At 38.9% G+C, this 25,585-nt stretch overlaps 1 protein-coding gene across 1 annotated transcript; it reads left to right on the top strand.

Moving 5' to 3' along the window:
- The first annotated feature begins 3,345 nt into the window (after positions 1 to 3,345).
- Positions 3,346 to 4,014, top strand: LOC141685447 (protein NDR1-like). The gene has a single exon (XM_074490547.1). The coding sequence runs from the start codon at positions 3,346 to 3,348 to the stop codon at positions 4,012 to 4,014; it is 669 nt and encodes a 222-aa protein (XP_074346648.1).
- Positions 4,015 to 25,585: the final 21,571 nt, after the last annotated feature.

Genomic DNA, 25,585 nt, shown 5'->3' with positions numbered 1-25,585 from the left:
TCCATTCTTGTGACAGGAGCAAAGACTTCCTCATAGTCTATACCTTGCCTTTAAATATACCCTTTCGCCACTATCCGGGCCTTGTGTTTCACCACCTCTCCATTCATGTCCCTTTTGATTTTGAAAACCCATTTCAAACCTATCGCCTTGTGCCCATGAGGAAGCTCTGTTAGTATCCATGTATTATTTTTCTCGATCGAATCTATCTCGGTTTTCATAGCTTCCCTCCATGCTAACTCTTTCTCTGCTTCACTGTAACTCGATGGTTCCTCTGTAGACAAAAGTAACAGTTCATCATCTATTTCAAATTCCTCAGTTTCATCGTAAATTTCACTCAGTAATCTGAATTTTCTGAGATCAGTGCTCCCATCTGATGATCTGGAATCAGGGCTATTTCCACCAGATTGTGTCGAGTCTGATGATCTGGAATCAGGACTATTTTCAACAGATTGTGTCGAGGACGAACTCTGCTCATATGCTAGTGTCTGTAATGGCGTGACTGTCCCATCTTGTTGTGTACCAGATAGATTTGTACCAGCAGCATGATTATGAGTGTCAGAGGCAGCAACACTTTCTTCCTCCTGACCCACGGTTGTCGTTAATGAAATATAAGTACCTGGAAAATTCACTTCATCCACCACCCCTGAATTTTCTGCCCACGGCCAATGCGTGTCTTCTTGATATGTCACATCTCTTCTGATGTGTACACGCTTCGATATTGGATCATACAAACGACTTGCCTTAGTTCCAGGTTCTTTACCTAAGTACACAACGGCCTTGCTTCGATCCTCCAGCTTCTTTACATTTACCTGTGGGATTTTCATATATGCAAGACAACCAAATAACCGAATATGTTCAAGATTTGGTTTCTTATTATTCCACGCCTCATAAGGTGTTTTGTTTGACAATGCCCGAGTTGGTAATCTATTTAGCAAATAAGTAGCATGTCGTACGACCTCACCCCATAACCAAGATGGCATTTTAGTCTCCCTTAACATACTTCGCACCATGGCTACTACAGTTCTGTTCCGTCGCTCAACTACCCCGTTTTGTTGCGGGGTGTATGGAGCAGTAAAATGTCTTACTATCCCAGCTTTTTCACAATATTTCAAGAATTCAGTAGAGCAAAATTCTCCTCCCCTATCTGTCCTAAAAACCTTAATTACTTCATTTGTTTCTTTCTCAACCAGTGTTCTAAAATTTTTAAATACTTCAAAAGCTTCACTCTTTTCTTTTAACAGATAGACCCACATCTTACGTGTATAATCATCAACTAGTAAAAGAAAATACCGGTTTCCAGCAAGGGTGGAGGGAGAAATTGGACCACAAATGTCACCGTGTACGAGCTCTAATCGTTCCTTGGATCTCCAAGTAGTTTGTGCTGGAAAAACTTTCCTTGGTTGCTTTGCCATCAAACATCCCTCACAAGTCTTTCTTGGTGGCACGAGCTTAGGTATCCCATATGCCATTTTATCCCTATACATCTGACTCAGTGCCTGGAAGTTCACGTGTCCTAGCCTGGTGTGCCACAGCCATGACTTCTCATCTGTTTTTGCCAGTAAACTCATAGGTGAGTTTTCCTCCAAACAAATTTTATACAATCTGTTTGCTGATCGTCTCACTCGCATTAGCAATCTTCCCTTTTCATCATAAACTGATAAGAATTCTCCTTCAATGATTACCTTATTCTCTTCTTCTGACAATTGTCCGAGACTTATTATGTTATTTCGCAAAGTCGGGATGAAATATACATCTCGCAACAATTTTTCTTCACCATTTTTGCATATAAAAGAGACTGTCCCTTTGCCCTTTATATTCACAGTAGAACCGTCTCCAAACCTCACTAAACCAGTCATGCTTTCATCAATCTCCTTGAACTTTCCTTTTTGTCCTGTCATATGACTTGATGCACCATTATCCAAATACCATATTTGTGACTCCTTTCTGTCACCCTCAACTTTCAACTCAGGGAGCATCCTCTCTTCATTTAGAAGTATAACCTCTTGTTTGTCACACTCTGCAAGAAGGAGTGCAGGCTCATTTTCCTCCAGTTTTGAGAGATTTACTTCTTTTGGTGCATCCCTCACATCTCTCCGTGGTCTTCGACATTCCGATGTGAAGTGTCCATAATTCTGGCAATTAAAGCATCTCACTTTGCTTTTATCTCGCCCCCCATGATTATCTCTACCCCGAAAATCTGGGGTTCCTCGAGCTCCCTCTCTGCTCGTCCTTTTTAACCACTCCTCGCGAGTCAAAAGCAGCTGTGCACTTCCTTCTTTCTTTCTCCATTCCTCCTCTGTTAGTAGGAGTTGGCCCTGATGCACATCATTTTGACCCCGAAGTCTCTCCTCATGAGCCTTTAACGAGCCCACGACTTCTTCTACGGACATCACCTCCAAATCCCCGAATTGCTCAATAGCCGAAGCAATCTGAAGAAACTTGGAGGGAACGGCCCTAAGTAATTTCTTCACCACATATGCCTCTTCCATTTTCTCACCCAACGCCCTAATATTAGTCACTAAACCATTCAGCTTCATATAAAAATCATCCAATAGATCTCCATCCCGCATTTTCAAAGATTCAAACTCCCCCTTTAAAGTCTGCGCCCTTGCTTTCTTGACCTTATCGGCTCCTAAACTCACAGTTTTAATGGCGTTCCAAGCTTCTTTTGCTGTGTCTTTCGCTGCAATCGACAATAGTAATTCCTCTGGTATTCCTTGATATATGACTGCTAGTGCCCGTTTATCCACCTTTTCTTCGATTGTGGCCTTTGGATCCTTAGGGTCAATGGCATCCCATACTCCGTGGGCTTGCATAAAGACTTTTATTTTTAGTGCCCACGCAGCATAATTCGTTTTTGTCAGCATAGGGTAGCTTAAGCCAAACGTGCTCTCCTTGGGTTTGCTGGTTTCCGAGCTTGATGAGATTGACATGGCTGGGTTGGCTCTGATACCACGTGATGTGAACAGAACAGTTTGTGTAGTAGTAAGACAAAGAAGAAGACACAGAAGGAAAAAATACTTGATTTACTTCGCTACATAATGAGAATCTGTTACATAGCATATATAGAAAACATGTAAAACTTGAAGGCTAAAATCACGCACTAACGTGATCACCAGACTCCTTTTTTCACTCCACCATCTCAGCCTTATTCAAATCATACCTAAAATCTCTCTACTGAAATAACGACCAAATCAATTACTATATTAACAGCCATATAAACGACTATTAACATTTTTATTACAATATCATATGTTTGGATTAAATATCCAACAATATAATCATCTTCAAAGTCACCACACTCTCCAGTATAAAAAACATCCTACAATTGAAATTATACATTGAATGGGGGCGATATCAGGGTGTAGTCGCTGTGCCATCTTATGTTTTTTGATTTTATTTATCAACTTCGCATTCTGTTTTGTTGTAGGTATTTTCTTCTCTTGGGTTAATGTACGTACTGTGAAATCTGGAGCTTCATTTTACGTTCAAAAATTTTACGTGCCGGCCCTCAATAGTACTGCTGGCGGTAACTATACGGCCGATAACACAACAACGTCGATCAACTTTGTCTTCAACTTTGTTAACAAGCACGAACACATGGGAATTTACTATGATGATCTCAACGTGACATTTTATTATGGCCGTAACAAAAGTCTCGAAATCGGGAGCCACAAATTGTACGGGTTTCACCAGCATGCTGAAGAAAATACTTACTCTGGTGATTCTGTTGAAGTTGGAGGTGTACCTTGGAACACGATTGTTAGAAACGGGTCGAAAGTGGATTTCCGGGTGGATTTAGCAACTAAGGTGAGGTATAGTCAGATGTTTTTTAAGGGCAAGAGGAGGCAGGTTCGCATTCGAGCTATTGTGGAGGTTAATGATACTACTGGCCTCAAAATCAAGAAAAAATCTATTAGGCTCAAGTCTGGTGCGACAAAGACTAGCCCCTGCCGGAGCACAGGAACATCTCTTGCTCTTAGCTTGCTCATGATTCTGTTGTTTTATAACTAATACTAATTAACTTGACTCTTGATAATTATTGTAATTTGTTGTTTAAAGAACAAGATGCAAAGTTGATGAATATTGCCCCCCGGAAACATAAGAATGCAAAGCATATTTCGTCTTATGTTTCCTATGCATATTCATCAAAATCACATTCTAATGTTTCCTGTGCATATTATGCAAAGCCTGTGCCTCTGCATTCTAATGTTTAATTTCTGTGCGTTTATCAACTTTTCATTTCTGTTTTATCTCAAAAACAAAACACAACAATTATGAATAGTGAAGTAGGTATTAGATATGAAACGACAAAATCACGAGCAACTGAGCAAGCTTAAGAGCAACTGATATTCCTGTGCTTACCAGAGCGTAATTAATTTAGCAAATAAAATGTGATGTTACTGGTGACAGGCCATAAGTAATCAGGCCCAGATAAAAGAACAGAGGCCAAAAGAGATAACACCCCAGACCCAAGCTAGGATGGTCCCCGGTGCCACGTGGCACAGGACAAAAGAGTCAACTGTCTCGTGTTACCCAAAATGGAACAATTGCATCCTAGCCGTTCATGGGTAAACATCCCAAGACAACTCTGATGGAGAAAAGACACCTGACCACACAACCCATCTGGACCGTCCAACCTATCACCAACCAAGAATGATCAAAGGCTAGGATGAAGAGGTATAAACCCCAAAAACCCTAAATCTTGGGACCTATAAAAGGCCCCAAAAAGAGGGTTTTAGGGGTTGAAAAATATTTGACTGCTACACACCTTTACACACACCCTCACATATTTTTTGAATAGCTCCTTCTTCCCTCTTCTTCTTCTCCTTCAAGAAAGCCCATTTCTCATTCTTACACCGGAGTTGCCGCGGGATACAACCCCCCCTCTGGTTCTGTTTTGTAGAGACCCCTATTTAGTAGGTTAACCACACTCCAACCGCTACAGAAGTCGGGTCCCAGCGCGTGTGAGGAAGGAGAAGACCTGGGAAGAAACCGAGTTATCATTGGCGCTAGAAGGAGGGGCCGAACCTCCTGTGACGTGGTGTCATCTCCAGCTACGTTACACAGCTACAAAACCAAAGAAACTCTCTCTGGTAAGAACGAAAACCCTCACTCTCTTTACAGCTTACTTTTCTTATTTTTTCCTCCAAAACAGTCACACACCCTGGTACCATCACCCATAATCTGTTCTGAAACTAATGACCACGCGAAAAAGCAAAACCTCGATCTCTGGAACCATTCATCCAACCGTTGCCCCATCCAGGGACGGCGAGATGGAGGATATAGATGAAGAGCCCCCCACAGCTCGTGCTTCGTCTCAGCTTCAGCCCGGAGACCAGAGGTTAACCATAGAAAAAGCAACCCACAAGTATGCTGAAACCTCTACAAACCCTTGGGGAAGTATGACCCCGGAGCAGATTCAAGCGGCTATGGGCCTGTGGAAAGAAAAGAACAAGGCTCCTGAAACCCGACCTTGGGACCAGGAAGAGCAAACAGAAGAATCATGGGACTCAGTCTTGGATCGAATTGGCAAAACTAAGAGGCCGTCAGAGGACGCCCGAGACGAGATCAAGAGGGTCACGCTCCGGGACCGCATCCAAAAGGAGGAAGAGGCCACGGCCAATGCCAACATTGAAAAGAGAGTCCAAGAGGAAGGAGCCAAACTAAAGAAGAAGGCACGCCGGATCCATGTCTCTTCGGATTCTGAACCTGAAAAAGAATCCGAGCAGGAGCAAATGGCCCGGGCTCTCCGGGATCTCAAAAGAAAAGTGGAAGGAGATGTGGAAGTCGGGGCGGCGACCACGCCCTTCACCAGAAAGCTGGAATCCACCCCCAGAGAATCAACACTCAAGCACTTCAACTTCGACTCTTTTGACGGGCTTGCCGACCCTGAAGAACATCTCAACTACTTTGAACAGATCTCGAACATATACGAATACAATGACCTCACCAAATGTCATTTCTTCGCCTCAACACTAAAGGGCGAAGCACATAAATGGTTCAGTCGAATCTCCTCCCGGAGCATCGACTCTTGGAAGGACTTCCGGGAGATATTTCTCAAGAGGTTCAGGGCGAACCGTATGAACGAGCTCCAGATGTGCCACTTGGAAACCATATAACAGAGAAGCAGAAAAACTCTTTCGGAGTTCATCAAAAGATTTCAAGAATCAGTCAACCAGCTCTCCAACCTTGAAGAAAAGGAAGCCGTGAATATTTTCCGGCGTAATCTCCACCCAATTTCATGTGAAGGCTACGTGAAGGACCTAATCCATAGGGAACCCCAAAGCCTCGCTTCGGCCTATGCAATGGCGTCCAAGTTTATCAAAGAAAATGACTTCCTCACCTCCATGAAGATGAATAGGAGGATCCGGGATGATGATGAGTCTCCGGAACACCGCCGCGCCTACGGAAAAGAAAAGAGACACAGGACAGACAGACATACCAATTATGTGCAGCAATCCAGGGGGACCCCACCCCGGGATGACTACTCCAGACCCCAGAAGAGTGAAAGGAAGCCCAAGCCTAAGAGGGAACCAAAACCGGAGCCCGAATGGACTCCGCTCAATCGGCCCCGGACCGACATATTGAGAGAAGTCAAGGGAAAGCCCTTTTATTACCCCCCGAAGCCGCTGTTGGCACCCCCCGGAACAGGGCCCGGGACAAGCATTGCGGGTACCACGAAGATCATGGCCACACCACGGAGAACTGCTTCTCTTTCAAGATGTTCATTGAAGATCAGATCAAAAAGGGTAACATGAACCAGTACCTACAGAGAAGACTCGATGACAGAGATAAACCCTCTGGTGGCGGGAAACATATGGTCAACATGATTTTTGGGGGAACCTCCTCCCCACCCCGGAGTCCAGACGAGGGCAACGATGTCTTGATGATCCAGCCTGCCAAAAATGAGCGCGTATATTTCTCCAATGCAGATTATGAAGGCCTGGATCCCGAGCACAACCAAGCCCTGGTCATGACTCTCGACATCGCTGACAATGTGGTACAAAGAATTTTGGTTGATAATGGTTCCTCAACTAACATTGTTTTCGAGCATACCCTTAACAGGATGAAGTTGGGACACCTCCGCATGGATCCATGCCTCGAAGACCCTCTCTATGGATTCGGGAACAATATGATCCCGATCCGCGGGGTAATATACCTCCCCATGGTCTTTGGCACCGCACCCCGGCAGGTATCTCATATCATGAAGTTCTACGTGATAAGTGTTGCATCCTCTTATAACATGATCCTGGGAAGACCTACCCTCACCAAACTTCGGGCCATCCCGTCTACAATTCACCTGAAGCTGAAGTTTCCCACCCTGGGAGGCATCAGAGAACTTAGGGGAGACCGGGGCACTTCGGGAAAATGCTATGGACAGGTGCTGGTCATGGCCGAAACTGATCCAGAAAATAGAAAGAAGGCAATGGCCTTACCCAAATGCCAAAGCCGCAAGAAACATCATGAACATTTTAGCAAAAGGCCAAAGTTGGACGTCAACATGATAGAGGATTCGGGATACAACATTGTTGTGCATATGTTGTGTACTTGATGATTTCATAAACAAAACATCTAAGTAGATTTTACTTAGTGAAATAATGTAGCACTCGACGGATAAGAATTATAGTCCCGACGGATAACTCATTATAGTCCCGACGGATGATGACTTATTATCCATCGAGTGAGTAACTTATGTAATAATGAGTCTATAGCACAGTTATGTATACATCTTTATATAGATTCTGTAGTAACCTATAAGTCATGTTGACTTTAACTAGATATGCAGAATAGGTTGATTAATTGTATATAAATGATATCTTGTAATTCTGCATAAGTGAAATGAAGTCAAGTGCCAAAATAGCTACCGACGGATGATTAACAAAGCCATCGACGGATGATCAAATGACTATCAACGGATGTTTAATATAGCAGTTGACAGATGATCAATGAAGCCATCAACGGATGTTCATAAAGTCGACGGATGATCATATATCCAACGGATGTTCATAAAGTCCAACGGATGATCATATAAAGAATTCAAACAGCAGTTGAACAGTGACAATAGGGCACAGGTGTCGAGATGTATACAAATCTACTGTGGAAGCCCATTAACTAGGTAATAGAGGACGAAAAGTAGCAAAGCTTAAGACTGATAGTTTTTATATTTATTCAGTCTTTTTGACTTTGTAATCTTGGTAATATATAAACCAAGAACGTAGCAAATAGAAATAAGAGAGCTGAGATACACAAACAAAGAAATCTTTGTAAGCAGAATCATTAGCATTTCCATGTATTCTCAGTAGTTCAATTTATAAGCAGCTGTGAGCATTCTTGCACATAGAGTTCTCTCGATATATATATAATATATATATGGTGGAATTGTTTAAATCCACCAGAAAGTTTTTAAAAACTCTTGTTTTTAATTACTTATGTTTTGATTCAATTAAGTTTCTATTCCGCATTGTGCTAATCAAAACACTTATATCTATATTCAAGTTTGAACATTTTTATTTTGAGAAAAAGGTTCAAGAATTCCATTCAACCCCCTTCTGTAATTCTTGCTATATTGTTAAGGGACTAACAATTGATATCAGAGCAAGCTCTTAATCTACAAAGAGTTTAAAGATCAAAACAATTCAGCAAGATGAACAAGAAAGACGTTGGAGTCAAGATTCCTTTTTCTAGATAAAGATAATTACCATCATTGGAAGGTAAAGATGCATCTTCATATGCTTTCTCAAGATGAGGCCTATGTGGACTGCATAGAAAGAGGCCCTCACGTTCCAATGAGAGCTGTAACAGGAAACGAGCCATCAGTTCCCAAGCCAAGGCACGAATGGTGTGATCCTGAAATTGAACAAGTCAGGAAGGATAAAAAGGCCATGAACATTATGTTCAATGGAGTTGATGCAGACATGTTTGACAACATTATCAACTGCAAAATTTCCAAGGAAGTCTGGGATACTATACAGATAATCTGTAATGGCACTGAGCAAGTTAGAGAAAATAAGATGCAGCTCTTGATTCAGCAATATGAGCATTTTCACAATGAGGAAAGTGAGTCACTCACTGACATTTTTAGTAGATTTCAAAAACTATTAAATGCTCTTAAGTTGCATGGAAGAGTCTATCAGACTAAATACTCTAATATGAAATTCCTTAGATCTCTTCTAAAGGATTGGAAACCAATGACATTCTCATTAAAAAACTCACAAGATTATAAAGAGTTTACTTTAGAGAGACTGTATGGCATCCTGAAGACCTATGAGCTTGAAATAGAGCAGGATGAAAAAATGGAGAGAGGAAAGAAGAAAGGAGGACCCATTGCACTAGTTGCTGATTTGGAAAAGGATAAGGAAGTGAAGATGGAAGCTGTTGAGTCAACTTCTAAGGTCTGTGAGAACAAGGGCAAGGGGCTTGCAGTAGAAAGTGAAGATTCATTGATCCAAGATGACATGGAGGATATTGATGAGCACCTAGCATTTCTTTCCAGAAGATTTGCCAAGCTCAAGTTCAAGAAGAACTTTGGAGCAGCCAAGCCAAATAGAAACATGGTGGATAAGTCAAAAATCAAATGTTTCAAATGTGGCTTGGCAGGGCATTTTGCAAACGAGTGTAGAAAGTCAGATTCCAGTAAGAAAAGGTTTAAGTCTGTGGATTATAAGCAAAAATACTTTGATCTACTCACACAAAAGGAAAGGGATTTTATTACACAAGAGAATGACTGGGCAGCAGATGGTTTCGCTGAAGATGAAGATGTCAGCTATGTCAATCTAGCCCTAATGGCCAAGTCTGATGAAAGAGAGACAAGTTCCTCAAGCAATCAGGTCATTACTACAAACCTTGCACATTTATCTAAAGCTGAGTGTAATGATGCCATAAATGACATGTCTACAGAATTATATCATTTGCGTGTTACTCTTAAGTCTCTTACTAAAGAAAATGCTAAAATCAAAGAAAACAACTTGTTTTTAAGTGAGAGGAATTATGTGCTTGAGTCTCAGTTTGTTGATTTTGAGAAACTAAGAATTGAGTGTAAGATTGCCAAGGAGGAATTAACTGAGTCCTCGAAAAAAGAAGAGATTTTAAAGAAGCAGCTCGAGCGTGAACAAGAGGTGATTAAAGCATGGAAAATATCCAAGGATGTCCATGCTCAAATCACCAAAGTTCAAGGAATTGAGTCTTTTTGTGATGAAGCCTGGAAAAAGAGCAAAGAGAAACTAGAACCTAATTTGGTAGATGGTTTGCTAACAGATGTAGACTCGACGAATGATGAGGACTATCCGTTGGATAACAAAAAAGTGTTATCCGTCGAAAGATGAAAATCCTCATCCGTCGGCTGTGAGCAAGCCCATTAGCAAAGCCAAACTAATCAAGCTGAATGAGAAGTATGGGTCTGTTTCCAAGAACTTTGTTTCAGGAGAGTCAAGTCAAGTTAAGAAAGGGAAAAAGACTAATATTGGTCACATGACTGTCAAACAGTTAAGTGACAGACTTGAGAAAATTTATGTAAAAACAGAGACTAAAAGAAAAAACAATAGGAATGGTAAAGTAGGGATTAACAAACATAATAACTACACACCTGATAAATATGCTCCTACAAAAATCTGTGTCAAGTGTGGTAGTGTAAATCATTTGTCTGTTAATTGCAAATCTTCCATGCCTACTCCCATGTCTGTTCAGTCTCAATTTCCTAACATGAATGCCATGCCTCCCATGCCTGTTAATGCTATGCCTACACAGAACATGAATACACAGTTTGCTAATATGCCATTTGCACCTAATCCATATTATGCTACATACATTATGCCTCAAATGCCATTTAGCATGCCTTACTGGAATAACATGTTTACACCAAGCATGCCATTTCCTGTTAGCCATAATATGCATGATAATTCTGTTGCATTGAATGGTTTCAAAGGTCCAACCCAAATGACTAAGGAAGAATCTGAAATTCCTAAGTCAAATGAGATAAGACCTAAGAAACAGAAGAAGAAAGCTAACAAGGCAGGACCCAAGGAAACTTGGGTACCAAAATCAACTTGATTTGATTTTGATGTGTGCAGGGAAACAGAAGGAATCTTTGGTACTTGGATAGTGGTTGTTCAAGATACATGACTGGTGATTCTACCCTGCTCACAGAGTTTAAGGAGAGAGCTGGCCCAAGTATTACTTTTGGAGATAACAGCAAGGGTTATACTGTGGGATATGGCTTAATTTCAAAGGACAATATCATCATTGAGGAGGTTGCCTTAGTGGATGGTCTCAAACACAATCTGTTGAGTATCAGCCAGCTTTGTGTCAAAGGCAATTCAGTAACCTTCAATAAAGAAGCCTGTGTTGTGACTAATAATCAAAGCAACAAAGTGGTTCTCACTGGTGTGAGAAGAGGAAATGTGTATCTAGCTGATTTCAACTCATCCGAAGCAGAATCTGTAACTTGCCTTCTCAGTAAAGCAAGTCAGGATGAAAGTTGGCTATGGCACAAGAAGCTATCCAATTTAAACTTCAAGACCATGAATGAGCTGGTAAAGAAAGAACTAGTAAGAGGCATTCCTCTAGTAGAGTTTAAAAAGGATGGACTGTGTGATGCCTGCCAAAAAGGGAAGCAGATTAAAGCATCATTCAGGAAGAAACTTGATTCAGCAATTGAAGAGCCTTTGCAACTGCTTCACATGGATTTGTTTGGACTAGTCAATGTATTGTCCATCTCAAGGAAAAGATTTTGCCTAGTAATTGTAGATGATTTCTCAAAGTTCTCTTGGATACATTTTCTAAATTCTAAAGATGAGGCTAGTGAAATCATCATCAATCACATAAGGCAAGTCAACAATCATCCTGATTTCAAGGTTAGAAGAATCAGGAGTGACAATGGAACTGAGTTCAAGAATTCTGTCATGAGAGCATTTTGTGAAGAAAATGGGATTCTGCATGAGTTTTCAGCAGCAAGGACTCCACAACAGAATGGAGTAGTGGAAAGGAAGAACAGATCACTTATTGAAGCTGCAAGGATAATGCTTGAAGAATCTAAACTACCAACATATTTCTGGGCTGAAGCTGTAAATACTGCATGCTACACTCAGAACATTTCTCTGATTAATCAAGCAAGATGCATGACCCCCTATCAATTGTTCAAGAACAAGAAGCCAACTCTAAACTTTTTTCATGTCTTTGGCTGCAAATGCTATATCCTGAGAAATCAAACTGATCAAAATGGGAAGTTTGATGCTAAAGCAGATGAAGGAATTTTTGTTGGATATGCTGTTGGTAAAGCATATAGAGTCTACAATCTAAGAACCAACATTGTTGTGGAATCTATACATGTTGTGTTTGATGATAAAAAGATTGAAGGACTGAAATATGGAGATTACCATGAGAGCCTCAAATTCGACAATGTGGAGATGGTTAGTGATGACAGTGATGATGAGAGTGATCAAGAAATAGTGTCTAAGGATAATGCAGACAAATCTACCACCAATGAAGCACAAAACTCAACATCCGTCGAGTTGTATAATGCTTCATCCGTCGGAAGGCAATCTATGTTATCCGTTTGGAAGACAACCTGCCTCATCCGTCGGTACTCAAAATTCACCATCCGTCGGGTTATCAAAAGGAGCAGGAGGTCAAGACAGATCACCTATAGAAAATTCTCCTTTCTCAAATCAAAGATCCACAAACTCAGGGGGAGTTTCTAGAAATCAAAACTCAATCACACATCAAGACAATCATGAGGTCTCTTCATCTAGAGCTAATCTACCTCAACAAAGTAAATGGACAAAAGATCACCCCTTTGAGCTTATCATTGGTGATGTTTCTTCTAAAGTTCAAACAAGAAGAGCAACTCAGGAAGAATGTCTATACAACAGCTTTTTGTCAAAGGAAGAACCAAAGAAGGTAGAAGAAGCTTTGTTGGATCCTGATTGGATTTTAGCTATGCAGGAGGAGCTAAACCAATTTGAAAGGAATAATGTATGGAAGCTGGTACCCAAGCCTAAAGGAAAGAATCCAATAGACACCAAGTGGGTATTCAGAAACAAGATGGATGAAAATGGCATAGTAATCAGGAATAAAGCTAGATTGGTTGCTAAGGGTTATTGTCAGCAAGAAGGAATAGATTTTGATAAAACTTTTGCTCCTGTTGCAAGACTTGAAGCCATCGGAATCTTCTTAGCCAATGCAACCCGTGCCAATTTCAAGGTCTATCAAATGGATGTCAAAAGTGCCTTTATAAATGGAGATTTGGAGGAAGAAGTGTATGTTAGTCAACCTCCTGGTTTTGAAGATCCAAATTTTCCAGAATATGTCTATTATCTTCTGAAAGCATTTTATGGACTGAAGCAAGCACCTAGAGCCTGGTATGACACTTTATCAAAGTTCCTTTTGGAAAATCATTTCACAAGAGGTACTGTAGATAAAACTTTATTTTTCAGAAATGTTAATGACTCTAGTATACTTGTTCAAATTTATGTAGATGATATTATTTTTGGCTCTACAGATGAGAAACTTTGCAAAAAGTTTGCCAAATTGATGCAAAGTAAGTATGAAATGAGTATGATGGGAGAACTAACTTACTTTCTTGGTTTGCAAGTTAAGCAAGTTAGTGATGGAATATTCGTTAGTCAAACTAAATATATTTTTGATCTTTTAAAGAAGTTTGATCTAATGGATTGCACATCTGCAAAAACTCCCATGGCCACTGCAACTAAGCTTGAACTAAACACTACTGAAAAGTCTGTGGATATTTCAAGATATAGAGGCATGGTTGGCTCACTTCTGTACTTAACAGCTAGTAGACCAGATATAATGTTTGCTACATGTTTATGTGCTAGATTTCAGGCTGATCCTAGAGAATCTCACTTGATAGCTATTAAGAGAATTTTCAGATATCTCAAGGGAACACCAAAACTTGGCATTTGGTACCCTAGAGATTCTGGTTTTGATCTAACTGGTTATTTAGATGCAGATTATGCAGGTTGTAGAATTGATAGAAAGAGCACAACAGGAGCTTGTCAATTTCTAGGAAACAAGCTTGTGTCCTAGTTTAGTAAAAAGCAAAGTTCAGTTTCTACTTCTACAGCCGAAGCTGAATATATTGCTGCTGGCAGTTGCTGTGCACATATTTTATGGATGAAAAATCAATTGCTAGACTATGGTTTGCAAGTTGAGAGGATTCCTATTTTCTGTGATAACACAAGTGCAATTTTCATCACTGAAAATCCAGTGCAACATTCAAGGACAAAGCACATAGACATCAAGTACCATTTCATAAGGGAACATGTGATGAATGGTACTGTGGAATTATATTTTGTTCCAAGTGAAAAGCAACTTGCAGATATCTTTACCAAGCCACTGGATGAATCTACCTTTTTAAGGTTGGTAAGTGAGTTAGGTATGCTTAATTACTCTTAAATTTATCTGAGTTATTTTGCAAGTTGTAATGTAGCCAGAAATTTAGTTGATTTTTAAGTCTTGGATGAAATTTTGGCTAAGTCAAAATTTGCATCTCGACGGATGACCCTTATCCATCGAGTTTAGTCATCCGTCGATATACTATTTGCTAATAAAAGTCAATTATTTTTCTGGAATACTTTATGTCTCGACGGATATCAGTTTATCCTCATCCGTCGAATTGTCTAAATCAAAGCCGTTAATTCCCTGAACATTATCCATCGAGTATACTTACAGTTTGTAAGCATTACATGACGGATAATGGGTGGAATTTTTATAGTTTACTTTTAAACGGCTATTTTAAGCAATTTCTATTGGTTAATTTACTTTACTTTATTATTTTTATCAGTTATTTTTGAGATATTATAAAAGCTTATTTCATAGCAATTGTTTTCTTTTATCATTCTCAAATTCAACTGCTTTTATTTCATTCTTTCTCAAGCAAATATTCTCTTTCTCTTCAAGCTTTCACTCTCTAACAATGGCACCTGTAGTAAAGATTATGTCTCAAACTTGGTTCATTTATGAGAAGAACAACTTCACTGTTTTGGTCAATAAGGGTATTCAGCAATCAGAGGACTATCACAAGATGATGGACTTTGTGAAGAATTGCAAGCTAAATTACGCCATGCTGGAGTCACCTACAATCTTCTGTGAAGTTGTTGAAGAGATGTGGACCACTGCTATCTACAACTCTGCTGACAAGACCATCACTCTAACCATCAAAGGTAATGAGTTCTGTATCAATAGTGATGTAATAAAAGCATGTTTCAAAATTCCTGATAATAATGTGACTTCACCACACAATAACACTGATATTATCAATATGCTTAATTCCATGCATTATGCACTTCCTACCACTAAATTAAGTGATATTAGGAGATTGGGTCTTAGGAAGGAGTGGAGTTTCTTGTGTGATGTAGTTACTAAAGTTTTCTCTGGAAAAGTCAGTAATTTTGATTCAGTGAATATTTCCATGCTCAACATGCTATACATGCTAGTTACAGATAAATTTTATAATTTTAGTGACCTTGTCTTGTTTGAGTTAGGTTTTAAACTAGGTGAGTTAGCTAAAAGAGGTAAGAATGTGTATTATGCTAGATTTTCCGTGTTATTGGCTAACCACCTATGTCAAGAAATTGTGCTTGAGAACCCAAACAACAAACTGGCTTGTTGGGTTCAAGAGAGAAGACTCATTACAGATTTGAACAGAGCCAACCATCACAGGGATGTGCCAATGTTCTATTTTCCTGTAATGCAGGCACCTCAGGTAAGTGAGGTAAGTTCATCTATCCCTACAACTATTCCAACCTCCACTATTTCTTTGACTTCAGGAGTAGCTATGGCAACTGTGCCAATGACCAAATAGTTGTCTACCAAAGCCTCCAAACCCTCTACAATTTCCAAATCTAAATCAAAGAAAACCCCCTCTGGCATCTCTCAAAAGATGCCAGTTGAAAAATCCACAAAAGGAAAAGAGGGGAGTGTGAAGGAGGGAAAGTCAGGTGAGGGAAGGGTTGAACATCAAAGAAACCCCAAGAATAAGGTTGGAGAGTTGAGTGAATCCCAGCCTAGCCACACTGCAGTTTCCCAACAAACTGCAGTGCTTAAAAAGGATAAAAGCTCACTTCTAGCTGCATCCTCCCAAAAGGATGCAGTTATTGAACAAAGCTCTCAGCCAAGAGCACAGGCCAAAAGGGTTAGGGACACAAGCTCACCCCAAACTTACACAAGAAAGAAGAAATCTAAAACCTCTGGGGATGCACAGGGCACACACACAGTGCAAACTGGTGCTAAAGACACAGTCCCTGCACTCTCTCAAATTCAGTTTGATGTGGCTCCAATAAATGTGGAGTCACAGCCAAAATCTCTATTTATAGAAGCATCTGAAACACCATACTCACCAACAAACTCTTTGGAAGTGGATATGATAAACACTTCAATTCCTGATTCCCCTTCTTTAACTCTGTTGGGGAAGCCAAAATCTAATGCAAGTGAGCATCATCTTTTAGATGATTTGTTGGCTCACTTGCCAATTCTTTCAGATACTATTGTGACATCTGTGCCTCAAATATCTTCAATCAACATAGAGTCAACAATAGTTTCTCTTCCCACCTCATTCATTTCTACTCTCTCGATAGATATTGCTCATCCGTCGAGTAGTGATTGTATCCCGACGGATAAGCTTAACAGCAGTTATCCGTCGGATTGCATTACCACTCACTTGATGGATATCACTTATCTGTCGAGTATCTCTGCACAACATCAAACTTCAATTATTTCAAGTGCAGAAGATTTAGTGGTTGTACAGTCACTCTTAGGACTGAGAGAGGAGAGTGTATTGAGTGAGAGGCTGGGTGTAATAACCCCAATTTTTGGAAATTTTTGAAACCCTTATGAATAGTGTTTTTGCTGAATGAGAAAACTTTTCATGCCACACTATGTAGGGGTTCTGATATGGATATTCTGAGATATTATTAGTACTCTATGTGGTATATAAGTGTATGTAAAGATCGTCAGAATCCAATTCCGAACACTTTGATTTTTCCCGAAAATCCACTAGATACTGAAAGAATTGAGTATAAGGTAACAGGATAAAAAGGATTTAAATTCAAGGATTATAAGAGAGGATCATAAAAGGAATATAATGTATTGAGAAAGGTTAAGGGAATCCAAGTAATAAGATCCCGGGTATGATCCCTCAAACGATAAATGAGAACGAAAGTTAAGTGAACCGTATAACAGATCAGCGGTCATTAGCCAAGTAATTAAGAGCTAATCAAAGAGGTTAGTGATGATGATGTCACCACACCAACAAGAAGATGACAAGTGTGGGAAGATGACATAGGAGGATGACATAAGCATGACCAAAGGGAAGGTATTGTTGGTTGATTTCAAGCCACACAAATTTTACCATGGTTAAAAGGTAATTAACAAAACAAAAGGATATCAACCAAGCTTTTTATGCACAAAGATCAAGAAAACAAAGCAAGCTTCTCTCTCCCCCCTTTTCATCTTCTTCATTTCGAATTTTTCACCAAAATGGTGAATTAGAAATTCAAAACACAAGCTATACTCCATGGAAAATTATAAGGTTTGTTTCTTTGGATCCTATATTTCATAACTAAGAAGAGCAAGTAGTTTGAGTGCTTGAATCAAAGGTTTTCTATCTCAAACAAATCATTTTAGTTTAGGGTGAATAGTAACTTTTAAGAACAAATTTGTGATTCTTGATTTTATTTGCAAGGTCAAAGTAGCTTAAGCATATATTAAGGCTTCCATGGACATTCCAAGGATCTTTCATGGATTAAAAGCTTCAAGGAAGGTATAATCTCTTAACCAAGATTTGTTATTGAATGTTAAGAGCTTAATATGAGTAATATAGTTCATGAGAGGCTTGATGGTTGTGTATGTAGAGATTAGTTGGTTTTGGGTTGTTTTTGGAGTTGTAAATCTTGGTTGTTGATTAATGAACTTAAGTGTAGTTTAAATTCATGATAAAGAATAGTATAAATTGTTAATGTTGAGTTGTTGGGGCTGTTATGATAAAGTATGGATGGAGTTTTGATTGGGTTGTGAATTGGGATTGATTGGTGGTTGAATTGGTTGGTAAAATTTTGGGAAATCGCGTAAACATAGCCGTCGTAATGTCCGATTTTCTTTGGACTGTTTTTGTGCATAACATTAGGACCCGAGAACCCCCTGCTAGATTATGACCACTGCCATGTTTAGATAGCTCATGTTACGAGCTTCGTTTTGATATGTAGTTCGTTTGATTCCGATGTACGGTTTAGGAAAAACGACTGTTTTAAGTAACGGCGTTTCGTGAACGAAACATTTCCCCTCGCCTTACTTTGAAACCTTGGTTAAAGACCTCAAAGGACTAATTGGAGTATGAAACAATTATGTAAGGTGGATTAGGTAGTTGGTAAGGTACTCGCGAAAGAATCGCCATAAAACCCTTAATGGTTAATTTATTAAAAATGGTGGAGCCGAGAGTACTCGAGCGACTTAAGTAAACCGTTAAGCGCGAAAGCGAACATTAGGACTCTAAATGGTTAAAGTCTAGTTTCTTAAGCGACCGGGGTTTAATTCCGACTTATGTTGTTGTTCATAGGTTATCGGACCCACTCTAAGCGTAAGTCTATCCGGGAGCACTCAGGCAAGTTTTCTACCAGTTATAACTGTTGTTGTGATGTAAATATATGTATATGCATTATCTTGTGATAGTGCATGATTGTTATTAGCAAATTTTGCGATATATTGTAGCATGTGATATGGTATATATGCATGCCTGTTTCATATTCTTGAAATATATATCTGTTGGTTCAGTTGATAATACCTATGCTAGAGGATAGCGGTAACTTGCGTATACCCTTAGTATAGGGACCCAAAGGTGAAAATATTTTCTAAAACCGGGAGTCGAGGATCCCGAGTAGATTTTATATATATGGATATGGATATTTATATATATATATTTATATATATGTATGGTTATAGTTTTCTAAACTATTAATCGAATAAGGTTTATTCGATAACTTTAGCTTTATTTTATTATTGAATATTATTGTGAATATTCATTCGAGGGCTTATGACTCTTTTATATTATTTGTTGAATATTATTTTGAATATTCATTCGAGGGCTTATGACTCTTTTATATTATTTATTGAATATTATTTTGAATATTCATTCGAGGGCTTATGACTCTTTTATATTATTTATTGAATATTATTTTGAATATTCATTCGAGGGCTTATGACTCTTTTATATTATTTATTGAATATTATTTGAATATTCATTCGAAGGCTTATGACTCAGTTTATATTATTTAATAAATATTATTTGAATATTCATTTGAGGATCTATGACTCCGATTATTTGCTGAAATATATTCTTTATTTTATTAAAGAATAAGGTGTTAATAATCAAACTTATTTTCGATTATTCAAATAAAGATAATACTTTCATATAAGTATATCTTTGGTTATTTAATACTCGTTTCAAGTATAAGTTTTAATACTTCTACTTCAATTATTTTTATAAAGATTATTCTTTATGGGAATAGTATTTAAATAATAATATTCAGTCATTTTCTAAATATTCTGGGGACTGATTTACTTCATTAAATCAGCTTTACTCCAAACACTCTTTAAAGTGTTTTCGAGTCTTCAAAATGATTTTTAAAGTCAGAGCGGATCCCAAAACTCATTTTTATATTTAAGATCTTCCTTTTTAAAGGGGATTTAAATACTCGCTCAAAACCTGGGGAATCCGGCTCTGTGGTGTGTTTTATATTCGCAACGAGGTTGCAGATTTGGTAAATGAATTGATTACTTGCCCAACGTTCGGGAAGTAAGCCCATCTCATTGAGTCGGCATAAGCGACAGGCCGGGGTACGGTCTATTATTGTGTAAGTGGCTGGGTGGCAGTCCATCAACGCGTGAGGGGCCGGGGTACGGTCTAGCGCGAGGTCCTAATGCGGCCAGGGTGATGACCGGTGAGGAATTCATCCATCTACAGTAGAAAAGGTTACTTATTGGTATCTTTGCCTGATCAGCGAGATATCGGGTTTATGCCAAAATTCTTTTCCTTTCCAAAATTCATTGGATGTTTCAAACTCTGTTCATACTTTACATAACAGAGGTTCCAGGAAATGTTTAAAGAGGTATATATGTGGATATACATATATCGGGATTAAATAAAGTATCTCATAACCTTTTCATTCAATAATATTTCAAAGATTGAATCTATTCAAGTCTTAACTTGTGGTCTCATCTATGGGATGTTTTCTTAAAACTGATTATAACTTGAACGGTGGTAGTTCAAGTAGTATTTGGGAAAGATATAAGTATATTGGGGTATTTGGTAACCTCATCTTTTAAACTTATATCTAATTAATAATTGTCTTATGCATGACAAAGATTCTCAGAAAAATGTTGAGACAAGGTTAGATATATGAGATCACCTTGCAACGATATTTTTTTATATACAGTTATACACTGGGACTTTGTGTATATTATGCATGGAAGAGGACTTCCAATATTTTGAAAAGTATCTATGTATATATATATATATACTGAATATTTTGCGACTTCATCGCATTAAGTTATCAACTTGGTTCATTTCTTTTGACCAAGACTTTCATGAGTATTATGAGTAGACTCATATATTGTTAATCATTATACATATTATTTTGGTGGGCTTGCTGCTCACCCTTGCTTTCTTCTTTCATCACACAACATCAGATAGATAAGATGAACAAGACCAAGCTCCCAATTCGCGAGCGGATAGGAAGCGTTCCGCAGCTTCCTATAGGCATTGAAGTCACTGTAGCTGAGGTAGGGAACTACCAATAGACTAGGCTTCAACTTTTGATGTACCAGATTTATGTATACTTATGAATTGTAATAATGGCAAAGAAATGTAAATTTATTCAGAACCCTTTTAAGGTGTATTGACTTATAATTGTGGAATAAAACGACTTGTGATTATTTGTGGATGTTCATCTCTGAGACTATAACGTGTGGTGTGTGTTTATTGTGGGGTCACAGTACAGAGTAGTTGATTGTGTATTAAGATTGGGTGTTATTAAGGGAAATGGATCTCGTGACAACCCGGATCCCCGACCCCGGATCTGGGGGTGTTACAGAAATGGTATCAGAGCTAAGCGTTATAAACCTCAGAGATGATGGGACGTTAAGATAATAAGTTCACTAAGATAATAAGAACTCTTGCCAAGTTCATAGTCGGGCTACCTAACGTAGTACTGACAGTTAAAACCCTTATGGGAACCCTTATAAATATCGTGATAGGAGCGTAGTTCGTTATCGTATATGGTAGCGGGACTCCGAACCCTGATGTTGAGGAGCAACATCGCGATGATATTTTATTACTAATTGGAGATCGGATTGTGGATCCGATAGAGTGTCCTAATGCAGGACCGGATGATGTTGATATTGAGGATTTAGCGGTTGAGGATGTTGTCCTAGAAGGGATAGTTGTTGAGGAGGATCCCATGGAGGATCCTGACAGGATTGGATAAAGGACCACTGATGAATTGATGACCATGGTCTGGTCGACTACCAGAGGTAGGATTGGCCGGTCACTACCGGAGGTTCGTTCAAGTTGTAAAGATAGTAGCCCCTTTAACGCGGCTTACTCGTAAGACTGAGAAGTTTGAATGGACAGAGAAATGCGAGAACAGCTTTCAAGAACTGAAGCAAAGATTGGTGATGGCCCCTATGCTGGCGTTGCCGGATGGAAAAGGAGATTTTGTGAAGTATAGTGATGCTTCACACTAGGGCTTAGGGTGCGTGCTTATGCAGCACGGTAAGGTAATCGCGTACATGTCAAGACAATTAAGGTAATATGAAATTCGATATCCCCGCCCATGAGCTTAGGCTCGTGGCAATAGTTTTGCCCTAAAGGTTTGAGGCACTACTTGTATGGAGAGAAGTATGAGATTCACAAACCATAAGTACTCTAGTACATTTTCACGTAGAAAGAGCTCAACATATGCCAGAGGAGGCAGTTAGAGCTAATCAAGAATAATGATTGGGAGATTCTTTATCATTCGGGGAAAGCCAATATGGTGGCTGATGCCCTTAGTAAAAAGGAGAGACTCAAGATGATAATGTCTTTTGGAGAGTTTATAAGAGATTTTGAAAAAATAGAAATAGATATGAAGGTAACCGGAGCCGGTACCGAAAAGCTGTTTGAGATTGCAATACAGCCCGAATTATTGGAAAAGATCATATTGTGCCAGAAAAAGTTATGAATGAAGGCAGGGAGCCAACAATTAGATAAAAGATTAATATCGAGAAAGATGATAAGGGAATAATGAGGTATTCCTATAGAATTTGGGTTCCGAAAGTTCAAGAGCGTAAGGATGAGAACTTAGATGAGAGCCATAGTTTGAGGAATAAGATTTAGAGCAAACCCTGAACGTGATAGTCAGGGAGGTCGCCATCAAGATAGAAGGAACCCATGACATAATGGAGTGGAAAATGAGGATTTTAAATTAAAAGATGACCCCAATTATGGGGAGTAGGATGAAACATTTCATACTAAGGAAACAGAAAGTCGAGTAAGGAAAGGAGACCCGAGACGGTACTCCTATACGGCAATTCATGGACCTGTCTAAAAAGAACTTAGACTATTATCCCCAACCACCACCCTGAGGAGACAGTGCGGTGAGAAATTCTTTCAGGACCTTTAAGTCGCTAAGCTCTCAGAGTTCCATGGAACAAGCTGACCCAACCGAGGCAAGAGCCTGGCTAAAGGAAATAGAGGAATCATTTGAGATTCTAAATGATTGACGAACCACAAAAGACTGTTTTGTCACTTACCCTCCTAAGAAATAGACCACCCGCTGGTGAAAGACCAAGGAAGGCACGGAGCAAGAGATTATAATAGACTGATTTAAGTCCAGTCAATTGTTTTCGGGAAAGTAATTCCCAAAGATAAGGAGATAGTGTAAAAGCTTTAGAGCCAGAACAAAGGCAGACAAGTATGATAAATTATGAATCTAAGTTGTAAAAGTTGTCAAGATTCGTTCTGAGGACACGAATCCAGAATGACGGGATGTTTGAAATCAATGCTTATATTATGATTGGTTTGTGAAATAATGATAAGAGAAAAAAAAAAGAGAAACTGAAGTGGAAAGGAATATAAAGGCAATAGAGTTTGAGGAATGATAAGGGAGTTGGGTATGAGGAAACCCTAAAGACTCATAGCAATACAAATAGAAAAGTATGTAATCGTCAGGATGATGATGATCCACCATGAGTTAAAATTGATGGTTGAAGGCATAAGAGATACATATATTGTACCCCCTTTAAGTTGGGAGGATTCGAGGAAACCTTGAGATAGTTCGAAGGTTAAATATGAGACGCGGATAGACTGAGGAGACAAGGAAGTAAGTAATTAGGAAAATTGGATGAAGGAAGTAACCTTCAAGAATGTGAAGTGTAAGATCGGTGGCTTGATACCCAGAAAGGGAGACGCCAGATATGAGAGATATCCCAATATTGAGGTGACTGTTGAGAAACAACAAAAGTAAATAAGGAATTATTAAGAAGAAGTTCACGTTGAACACGACCAATATCTTCCAGAACATCCTTGTTATCGTTACCAAATTAGGCAAGATAAGCGGATGACCATTGTTATCTTTTGGAGGCCATATGGATTGACCTCAATTTGAATAAGGATGCTATTATGAAGTTAGGTATAGACTATCGAGGTGGGAATGATGAATAAGATAATCTATCAAGGATATATGACTTGATTTATCCATGGAAGGATGCAGGTACCTTTTAAAGGTGGAATTAAGGATAGAACATTGGTAACTTAAAATAAATCCTAGGGGAATGCATAAAGGTTGGCATTTCACCCTTAATAGGGACAGTATGAGTTTTGACAGTATGATTGGGAAAGGGTTAAGGTAACAACAACCTTTAAGAATCAGTGGAGAATTTTTTTTTTCCCAGAAGTATATAGACAATGGTTCTAGTAATAGTGAATGGTATTTTGATATGCCCTGTATCTAGGGAATACAGGAGGAACGATTGAAGGATAACCTTAGAGGTTTTACAAGGAGAAAGGTAATATTCAAAATTCTCAAGAATAAAAATGTTGATAAAAGAAAAATGACGTAATTATAATGATGCCAAGTGGGGCACGTGTTAAACCACGAGAAATTATGGATCGAACCAGTAATGGTCGAAATTGTTCAGGGCAATTAGGACTTAAGATAAAAGATGTTCTAATTATGATTGAGCGTCAGTCATGACAGTGATTAACCTCTAAAGACTGAGGCAATAACTTATGGAATAATGGTGATTTTTTTTATTCATCAGATTTTAAGGAAAACATCTTCACATAAGCTGTGATTGAAATGAGGTAGAAAATTATTTGGAGGTGGTTAAAATGACATTGACTGTAAGGAAATTTTACTATCAGGAAAGGCCAAAGAGGTGGCCGACACTTTAAGGGTAAGAGGATAATTATAGGCGCGTGTGCCAAAAGAATACAGTGATGATGGTTAAAAATGTGAAGGTTGAATTATGGTTTGGAAGATTGACATTCCTTCTGATGACTGTGCAATACCCAGCCGTAATAGTAGTTGGTAAAGGTTTAATTCGTGTAATCGCCATGAGCGGGCTATCTATCTTAGGAGGTCCTATCTTGGGATAAGCCAGGACCATGTTTCCAAAAGGACTAGACGAACCTTTGAGTTAAGTCTTCTATTTAAGGCATATGATTAAGAATGGTATTAACCTGCTATCGTTGCTTTGATTGAAACTCTTCTGCAATTTTATCTGCTTCATGTCATGAAAGTACGTCAGAGTTTGGAGTGTTCTTCATGAATTGTGATTGGTGGTTATGTTAACTCCTTAGGAGAATTAGATACGAGATGTATGGACTCCGTATGGTTAGCTATTAAGACTTCATGGAAAATGAATGACTACAGTAGGTCAGTGGTGGACCATAGTAAGGCAGCAATGATTCTACGAGTAATGAGCTGATTATAACCGTGAGAGTTGTATTGGAATGGATGTTGAGATTGAATACCACTAATCGGGTAGTGGTAGTGTATAAGTTATCATTGATAGACTAATTAAGTAGAGTATCTACCTATTGAATATTTATTCTTTCTTATCAATAGAGAGCCGTATTATTATACGAGGAAGGTTGCGATGCGAGCATAGAATCCTAGTAACGGTGATATATAGAATGAGATCCCAGATTCGATTTTCGATGTCGAGGGAGTTTCAAAGCTGATTGTGTATAAGCTCGAGGAAGAGCATGGGTCCATAGAATGATGGACGGGATAGAGAAAATATTTAGGCACGTGAAATGCGATGATATAATACTTGATGTTGATATAAATACATATATGTTTTGTTCTCCTATGACAAACCTCTATAGTTCAGAGGTAGGTTCCAAGCCAGATATTTTGTGGCAGTATATTTTTTTCATATATACAATTCTCTTCAGTTCGTTCTTTTCTCTTCTTTTCATTTCATGTAAGCTGAGAAGAACAACCCTTCCAGAAGGGGAGGTATTGCCGAATGACTATCTATCTGTGTGATAGAAGCCGAGTAGGATACCAGCTATTGTTTAATTGCTTGT

Source organism: Apium graveolens, chromosome 9, assembly GCF_009905375.1.
Source record: "Apium graveolens cultivar Ventura chromosome 9, ASM990537v1, whole genome shotgun sequence".
Taxonomy (NCBI): domain Eukaryota; kingdom Viridiplantae; phylum Streptophyta; class Magnoliopsida; order Apiales; family Apiaceae; genus Apium; species Apium graveolens.
This window is presented reverse-complemented; position numbering and strand designations above follow the sequence as displayed.